Source organism: Triticum urartu, chromosome 5 (genome assembly GCF_003073215.2).
Source record: "Triticum urartu cultivar G1812 chromosome 5, Tu2.1, whole genome shotgun sequence".
Taxonomy (NCBI): Eukaryota; Viridiplantae; Streptophyta; class Magnoliopsida; order Poales; family Poaceae; genus Triticum; species Triticum urartu.
Window position 1 is genome coordinate 524,263,785 of NC_053026.1, and position 9,530 is coordinate 524,273,314.

General features: G+C 53.4%; 1 protein-coding gene and 1 pseudogene across 1 annotated transcript; one reads left to right on the plus strand and one right to left on the minus strand.

Moving 5' to 3' along the window:
• Positions 1–1,478: 1,478 nt before the first annotated feature.
• Positions 1,479–2,613, plus strand: LOC125510348 (chlorophyll a-b binding protein of LHCII type 1-like). Its single transcript, XM_048675501.1, has one exon. It carries the CDS (start codon positions 1,578–1,580, stop codon positions 2,373–2,375), a length of 798 nt encoding a protein of 265 aa, XP_048531458.1. The 5' UTR covers positions 1,479–1,577; the 3' UTR covers positions 2,376–2,613.
• Positions 2,614–2,651: 38 nt separating this feature from the next.
• LOC125510349 lies at positions 2,652–7,054 on the minus strand (annotated as a pseudogene).
• Between the last annotated feature and the right edge of the window lie 2,476 nt (positions 7,055–9,530).

The window sequence follows — 9,530 nt, forward strand, 5'->3', positions numbered from 1 at the left end:
GTGAGCTCTTCTACCACTTGTATGAGCATGAGAAGAGGAGACCTACACGCGCGCTCCTCCTCCTCGCTCGCCTCGCCACGCCACGCCTCGTCACGACGCGCCGCGGGTTGCGGGATTGAGCCGAGCCGAGGAAAGAGCTATGCATGTTGTATATAATTTTGCTGCATGGGAAAATTAATGGGTCATTAATTAATAATTAACAGATGCGTTAATTACTGAACCGTTTCCGATTCTTTTGGATCGTGACGACTCGGACGTGGGGTTTACTCCCACGACCTACCCGACCCGCACTATATAGTCAGGCAGACGTTTACCCTAGCCGCTGCCGCTTCGTATGGTTTCTCACCACCGTTCCAGATCATTGCGCCGCCAAGCAAGTCTTCTCCATCCCTCCTTCCGGCGTGCACCACGAGAAGGGACAGCAGGCCTCCGGAACCCCGCCTCTCGTGATCCTGTACGGGAGAGGGGCGATCAGGTTTTTGGGGAGCGTACTCGCGCGACTGCTGGCAGCGACGACTTCATGAACAACGACTTCTTCCCCGACCTCGGCAACCTCGTCCTCGATGACATGGGCGACAACGTCAACGCCAGCAGTGCTGCACCTGCTGCACCGTATGTGATTCTATCCTTCCTGTTCGAGATCGTGGTAGAATTCATGCTTATAGTATGTGCCCTAGATGTGATATGTTCATTTGCTATGCTAGTTCGCATGATTATATTAATCTCTGCTGCTGTGGTCATGATTTATCTTCTGTTTATTCGGATTAAATCTCATAGTAATTTGCTCATATTTCCAACAGGATAAGGAAGGGATAGATTTAATTGTCTAGATATGCTGTCTATGTTGATCAATTTTTGCTAACTAAACAAGAAAATTTCCTAATATAATCAGTGATGATTTGCCATTCAAACCTATGTAAAGGCAAACTAAAAGACAACCATTTGCTAATACAAGATTATTCTAGCTAGTTCGTAGATCTCAAATTTTCATGTGACAATATTTTCTAGCATTGGCATTTCATATCGTATTTCAAATTGGTTGATTGTTAACTTCGTTTTCTTGGCGTGTATGTGGAATTGTTGACCAATGTTAGCCATGCTCCAGCTGCAAGAATTTCTTTTTTTGTGTGTCTAGGCAAAGCTAAATGCGAATGATACTTCAATATAAAACTATAAGGTATACTCTGGAGCAGAAGATACCACCAGTAGCAATTGGCCACATTACCCCGTCGCCCTCGTCGCCCTCGCGGCTCATCTCCACCGCGCGAAATCCACCCCGTCGCCCTCGCGGCTCATCTCCACCGCGCGAAATCCACCCGAACACTGCAAAAATCCCAAGCTCCCCCAGCCCCGTGGCCAGCGCGCGGCCACCTCAGCCACCCCATCCGCCCGCCTCGCGCCCCGCGCGCCAATGGCGACTCGGCATAAGATTCCCCGGGATAAGGACCCGATCGCGCCCTCCCCCTACTTAAACGCCGCGAGCTCCCGCTTCACTCCACAGCACCAACGACCACCAGCGCCTCCCACTGCCAGCCTCAGCTCACCCGAAGCAAAAGCCAGCTAGCACGCAGCGCGCGATGGCGGCCGCGACCATGGCGCTCTCCTCCCCGGCGATGGCCGGCACCCCGGTGAAGGCCTCCAGGGCGGCGCCCTTCGGCGAGGGCCGCATCACCATGCGCAAGACGGCGGGCAAGCCCAAGGTGGCGGCGTCCAGCAGCCCGTGGTACGGCTCCGACCGCGTGCTCTACCTCGGCCCGCTCTCCGGCGACCCCCCGAGCTACCTCACCGGCGAGTTCCCCGGTGACTACGGCTGGGACACCGCGGGGCTGTCCGCCGACCCCGAGACCTTCGCCAAGAACCGGGAGCTGGAGGTCATCCACTGCCGCTGGGCCATGCTCGGCGCGCTCGGCTGCGTCTTCCCCGAGCTGCTCGCCCGCAACGGCGTCAAGTTCGGCGAGGCCGTCTGGTTCAAGGCCGGCTCCCAGATCTTCAGCGAGGGCGGCCTCGACTACCTCGGCAACCCCAGCCTGGTGCACGCGCAGAGCATCCTCGCCATCTGGGCCTGCCAGGTGGTGCTCATGGGCGCCGTGGAGGGCTACCGCGTCGCCGGCGGCCCGCTCGGCGAGATCGTGGACCCGCTCTACCCCGGCGGCAGCTTCGACCCCCTGGGCCTCGCCGAGGACCCCGAGGCCTTCGCGGAGCTCAAGGTGAAGGAGATCAAGAACGGCCGCCTCGCCATGTTCTCCATGTTCGGCTTCTTCGTGCAGGCCATCGTCACCGGCAAGGGCCCCCTGGAGAACCTCGCCGACCACCTCGCCGACCCCGTCAACAACAACGCCTGGGCCTTCGCCACCAACTTCGTCCCCGGCAAGTGAGCGCAGTCAGCTCAAGCTCTAGGCCGACAACTTCATGGCTGATGGATGCTGCTGCATGTGTGTCGTCGTCGATCTCTGCTTCTTCCCGTTCTGAGATTGAGTAGTCCGGACTGATAGATGTTGCATGTGAGGGCGAGTCGAGATGAGGAGTTGGTGTGTGTACACTACAAGATGGTGTTTGTGTAATGTATCTGGTTATTTTTCAGATCAATCAAGGCATCTCTGTTCTTCTGCTTAACTACTTGTCTCTCTGAAACTCTGAATGTCAAACACTGAAGTTGTCTGAATAATTTTCTGAAAGTCCTAGCAGCCAAAGTATTCAAATTCAGAAAGACATCTCATACTATCCATTTCAAGACTGATCAGCTCAGCAATCCTGTAAATACAATTCCATTTGTATATGTAACAAATACTCTACAGATCTGGGGTTTCCTGCGGTAAAAAAAAAGTAAAACGGAAAGCTAGGACTAGTGCAACTTGCTTCTGAAGAAGAAAGTTACTGTTACTACGTACTGTGCTACCGGCCTTGCAGAACAGTCATGGCAATGGTGTTCCTGCTGTTCGTTCTCGCGATCTTCTCTTCCATCTTTCCGAGGTACCCTGGTTGGTTAGGCGCCGGGAGAGACGCTGATGCCACCACTGACGCGCTTCCGTTCTCCAAGATGGACGCGGTGGGTCTTTTTGATACCCAAACTCTTCTTCGGCGCCGGCGCCAGCGCGTGGGTGATTTCCCGCGGTAAAAGCCTGCGCCTGTCGGTCGTCGGTGAGGTGAGGGAAGGGGCCGGGCTATCCATTCCGGCCGGCCGGTCGGTCATCGGTGGCAGCGGCGGGGCGTGGTGGCTGCGTCAGCGAGACACAGTGCGGCGCGGGAAGTGCGAGAGGGAGAGGCGCCAGACTTACTCGGCCGCGTCGGGAGGGAGTAAATTTAGGGAGATTTAAGGAGAAATAGGGAGGTGGCGTAAGATTTTTACTCCACTAAGACTTTTAAGGATTTGTACTCTCTTATGGCCTCTTAGGGGATCGATTAGAAATGCCCTAACATGGTAAAGATTTCAATTCAGCAAGACATTCTTATGGTCCATTTCAAGGCTGATCAACTCAGCACTCCTGTAAATACGTCTTTCATTTCTCTCTGTGATAAATGCTCTACAAATCTGGGGTTTTCCCCAGTAAAAATAAATAAATGGAACACTAGGACGAGTGCTGCTTCCTTCTGAAGAAACGCCGATGCCACCACTGGCGCGCTTCCGTTCCCTGAAAAGGACTGCTGTACTACCGTCCCTGAAGAGCGGTCATGGTCATGGCGTTGCTGGTGTTCTCGAGATCGCTACTCTGGCTCTTGTCTCCCATCATTTTAAGGTACCCTGGCTGGTTCGGCGCCGGAAGAGACGCCGATGCCACCACCGGCACGCTTCCATTCTCCAAGATGGACACGACGGAGGACATGAGCGGCCTCCTGCTCGGGTCGTCCTCGACGCAGAGGAGCCCGACGTGGATGCAGAGCATGGCCTCGTCCTGTGAACAGCTCTCTGCCATGGATGGATCCACCAGCTTGCCTGCCTTCCCTTCCCTCCACAGGCTCCATGCCTACATGAAGCAATCAAATCAACCATCTGTGTATGCCTTTTGTAAAGATGAATATGGATTTGACCATGACAGTGTGCTGCAAAAAGGAAAGTTAACTGCAAGTATATGGTTTGGCACTGTCAGTTTTTGTTCAGGTGCTTACATAGACTGTCAGGCTAGGACACTCCATGATGCCGTCGATTGCGCGTATCCTGATGCCGCTCACGATCTCAAGCAGCAGCACGCCGAAGCTGTACACGTCGGACTTGACCGAGAAGATGCCCTCCATCGAGTACTCGGGAGCAATGTAGCCACTGTCCACACATTACTTTTTTGTCAGAAGAGGTTCCACATTTTTCTTAAAACAAAAATGTACTACTCCCTCCGTTCCGAATTACTTGTCACAGGTATGGATGTATCTAGATGTATTTTAATTCTAGATACATCCATTTCTGCGACGAGTAATTTGGAACGGAGGGAGTATTTGTTAAAAAAACCTCAAAACAAAAATAATTTCTTTTTCTTTCCGGGTGTTGAGATAACTCACTATGTTCCGACGACTTTCCGGGTGTTGGCTTTCACCTGGTTGTCGCCGAAGATCTTGGCCATGCCGAAGTCGGCGATCTTGGGGCGCATCTCGGCGTCCAGCAATACATTGCTGGCCTTGAGGTCCCTGTGTATCACCGTTAGCCTCGAGTCCTGGTGCAGGTAGAGCAGCCCCCTCGCCACCCCCTTGATGATCCCCAGCCGCGTCGGCCAGTCCAGCACCGCTTTCTTCGCACTGTCTGCAGCAAACATGCCATATGAAACTTGAGCAAAAACAATGCAGTAACCTCAGTTGTGATGAGATGATTTGAGCCCTGAAGACTGAACATTATATGTACCAAAGAGGATGGCATTGAGGCCCTTGTTAGGGAGGTACTCGTAGATGAGCAACTTCTCGGCCCCCTCAGTGCAGCAGCCGAGGAGGCGCACCAGGTTCCGGTGCTGCAGCTTGGCGATTAGAATGGCCTCGTTCTTGAACTCCTCTGCTCCCTGATCCGAGTCCTTGCTCAGCCTCTTGACCGCGACGACCTCACCGCCATCTAATGTTCCCTTCCCAATGGTAAAAGACACAAGTGAGATTTTGAACTGCTTTTTAGCTGTTGAAATTGTTTGACTGTATTTTTGTAGCTAAAAAGGATGAAAAGAAACTTAGCAAAAGTGGATAAAACGTGTAGTACTACCTTGTAGACCATGCCGAACCCTCCGCGTCCGACCATGAGTGTTTTGGAGAAGTTGTCCGTGGCGGCAACAATGTCGGCGAACCGTATGGACGGGAACTCAAGGTCTCCGTTGTGATCTGCTCTGATTTTGCTCGACGTGTTCGTGTTCTCATATTGGCTCTCGGCTTTTCTTCCCTTGACTGTGAAATTGGTGTTGTGAGCATTTTTTTGGTGAAAGTATGATCGAGCATCACATGTTCAGAGTTAAGACTGAAAAAAAAACCGGAAGAAAACACAACTGTACTACCTCTGAATCTCCAGAACCATACAAAGAAAATGCATGTGAGCAGCAGGACGGATGCTGACACCGGCACTGCTATCATCACCGCATTTCTGCCGGATGGATGCCCAGTGTTGGGCAGGGCTAACACCGGCACTGGCAAAGTTGTTTGGTTTGAGTTCGGTAAAGATTCATCAGATAGAAGTTCGGCAAAAGAACTGAAACATATGTTTCTGCTGTACCTGTGGAGGCAGCAGCAACGGGCATGCGGAGGTAGAGCGTCTCGCCGCCCCACCGCGCGTCCATCATCTGTGCGTCGACGAGCTCCTCTGCCCACACCACGCACTTGATCAGTTGGTCATCTGTGCTGCTGCTCTGCACGTTGGCATACGCGTACGCCACGCAGGAGCAGGTTGCGGCGCACCTGGCCGCGCACTCCCCCGCGCTCCGGTTGGTGGAGTCGATCGAGAACTTGTCCGGCACCTTCATGTCCGGCATCGCCACGAAACCTACCCCGATGCCACCGCATGGCGGCAGCGCCTGCTTTCGCCGGCACCCCTGCTCGAACCTGCCGGCGCTCCACTCCGCCGCGCTCGCCGGCTCGAAGCCGTCCAGGCACCTGCACGCCGCCGTGACGTCGCAGTACCCGTAGGCGCCGCAGCCACTGTATGCGCTGCACCCGCTCGACGGCCACGACTGGAGCGTGGCCCACGCCGACACGGTGCCGTTCCAGCTGAGGAGCTGAAACCTGCCGGAGCTGGTCACCACGTACCGCGTGGGCGCCGCGCCGCCGGAGAGGGTGAAGGCGATGGAGATCTCCTCGTCCGTGCGGACGATCGCCGTGTAGAGCACCGTGCCGGCGCTGAGGTACATGCTGGCGACGGCGTAACTCCTCCAGATGGGAGTTCGCCAGTAGGGGCGCGTCCCGTTCCACATGAGCAGCTGCTGTGACGTGCTGGGGTCCAGGCCGTAGGAAAAGCGCCCCGGCGCCGGGTCGCCGGGGGATCTCCAGGACACGATGCGGTCGCCCTTGCCCGTCCGGTAGCTCAGCCGCATCTTCATCCCCGGCACGAACGTGTCCGTCGGGTGGTCGAAGCTCTGGCACACAACCGTGCCGTCCAAGAGCTGGATGAGCAGGTTGCCGTCGTTCCCGAGCTCGGCTGGCGCCGTCTGCGAGGACGAGCTGCCCACGCCGGTCGTGTTCCAGAGCACGAGGCCGTCGGCGTCGGACAGGACGAGGCGGGAGTCGCTGGCCAGCGCGAGCGTCGGGGCGCCGGCCGCCGGGGCGTCCCGGTTGGCCACCCAGATGACGGTGCGAGGCCCGGGAATGCCGTTGTACCATATCCCGAGATACCGTCTCGCCGGACCGGCTGCGTCGTCTGGGGAGAAGTAGCCGAGAGCGAAGGCGCCACCGTCGGACACGAGGGACTGCCCGGCCAGGAGCTTCTCCCCCACGGCAAGCTGGTCCTTGGCCGACGCGCACAGCCGGAAGACGGCGACGACGAGGACGAGGACGGCAGAACGTGACAGGTCCATGGAGGATCAACTTCAAGGTGCCCCGCGGGTAACGAGATCATCACTTCATCAGGAGACTTGATTTTCTACTCCCGGCCGGGGGGCACCTAAACAAAGAGAGCTAGCTAGCTACCGCCTTGACGTTTCTCTGGGCGGTACGTACGTACGAGATCATTCTTGTCCGCAAGGCGATGTCGCCATTGTACGTAGCTAACCTGTCGCCATTGTAGCTAACCACACGGTGACGCTACTTTGCGAGTTTTTTTTTGACATGGCTACTTTGCGAGTTCATATTGACTAGTTTCAGCATGCTAGTCTTATAGTCTTATTCTGCTATCCTGTGTGTGCGCGTTTCACCTGCGCTAGTGCATAAGAGCATCTTCAACAGACGCGGGCTAACGCGATGCGTTAAAAAAAAATACAGCACTGAAATAGCGCTTTTGCGCACAGGAAAGAGCATCTCCAACAGACGCGGGCTAGCGCGACGCGCTAAAAATAAATATACAACGCTGAAATAACGCTTTTACGCGTGGGAGGTTTACCAGACGCACAAAACCACAGCGCCCAACCTGGCGGACCCATGCGCAGCTGCCCGCGCGCTCAAGCCGGCGCCCCAAATTTGCAGCTCCGCTGCCCGCGTGCACTAAATTTGCAGCTTCGTTTTTGTGCGTGCTCTATTTTACAGCTTCTACTGGAGCGTTATTTTTGGTTACCCACGCGCTATATAGGAATCTTTTTCAGCACGCGCCTTATATAGCGCGTCTGTTGGAGATGCTCTAACTCGACCTACCTTGCCCAACAACGACAGTTTTATTTTTTAACACATTAGAGCATCTTCAACGGCCGCGTAGGGCGCGGCGCGCTAAAAAGACGTTTACAATGTCAGAATTGTGAGTTTTTGCGCCGACGAGCACTTGCTCAGGCGGTCATTGCAAAGTATAGCGTGCTCGAGCTGCTCCAGCAGCCGCCGCAAAAAAACTGCATGCACGCTTATCACAAACAATATATGCACTCCAAACACAACCAAAAAGATCAAACACAAACAAAGTAAATCAACAATAAATAGTTCAATTTTATTACTACAACTCAAACAAATAATTTATCTTGCAATACAACAAATAGTTCAACAATACAACATCAATTTTCGGGAAAAAAACAATACAACATCAAACATACAAATCATGATGCTCTTTGTCGGCCATTCCATGCCCACCACTCCTCGATGAAATCCTTCCGAAGATCATCATGCGTTTCAGCATGTCGAATGGCACGATAGGAGGCAACAAATCGGGCCACCCTCGCAGCCCTCCGTCATACTCGCACGGGATGTCCCAAGAGCTCATACTAAGAGTACTCTAAATCTTGCCATGCTCATTCTCGATGATCATGTTGTGCATGATCACACAAGCGTGCATGATGTACTAAAGCATCTTTTGATCCCAAAATCTAGCCGGTCCTCTCACAACAGCAAATTGGGCTTGCAAAATCCCAAAAGCTCTCTCCACATCTTTCCTAGCCGCTGCTTGAGCACTGTGAAAATCAAGATTTTTCTTACCTTCCGGTTTTTTCAATGGCTTCACAAATGTTTGTCACTTTGGGTAGATGTCATCCGCAAGATAGTAGTCATAGTTGTATGTATGGCCATTTGCTACAAACTGTACCGGTGGCAGTTCACCATTTGCAATCTTATTCATGAGTGGTGACCGATTAACAACGTTGATGTCATTCAAAGATCCAGGCATTCCAAAAAAGCATGCCAAATCCAAGTGTCTTGATCGGCCACCACTTCAAGGATTATAGTGGAACCCTTTTTTGGCTGTGTAATTGCCCATGCCATGCCTTAGGACAATTCTTCCAACTCTAATGCATGCAGTCTATTGAGCGAAGCATACCTAGGAATCCGCGAGCTTTGTTCATCTCCAAAAGCCTTGCGGCGTCTTCAGCATTGGGAGATCTCAAATACTCCTGGCCAAACACTTGCACAATTCCGACTGCGAAGCGCTTGACACACATGATGGCTTGACTCTCACCCCCAAGTGGTCATCAACTAGATCAGCCGGAATACCGTATGCCAACATACGCAAAGCGGCTGTCACCTTCTGAATGGTGCTATGCCCGAGCTCTCCGGTGGCATTCCTCCTTTGTTGAAAAGACCGATCATGGCTCGCCAGTTTCTCTGCAATGCGCCTGAACAACTCGGTGCTCATCATAAACAGTCGCCGGAAGTACGACTCGGGGTACATGGGATTATCCAAAAAATAGCGCCCCATCAATATGTTGTCGGCATCAATTTTATCCCTCCAAATTTTCTTCCGACCCATAACCGAACCACCGTGCTTCGATTTTTTATTGATGTGCATAGCTAGGATCATTGTAAGATGGGTTAATTATCCTTTTGCCCTCACTGGTGTCCATGTGCTCAGTTTTGCCCTCAGATGCGAATTGTGCTCAGTTTTGCCCCTAGTCCATGCACAACTACTATGACGAGGCCAAACAGCCATATTTGAGTCCATTCCGTCCACCGGCGTTAGTGGTTGTGGGTTCGGAGCTTACACGTGGGACCGCGTGGACGTGGGTCCGGAGCTGACA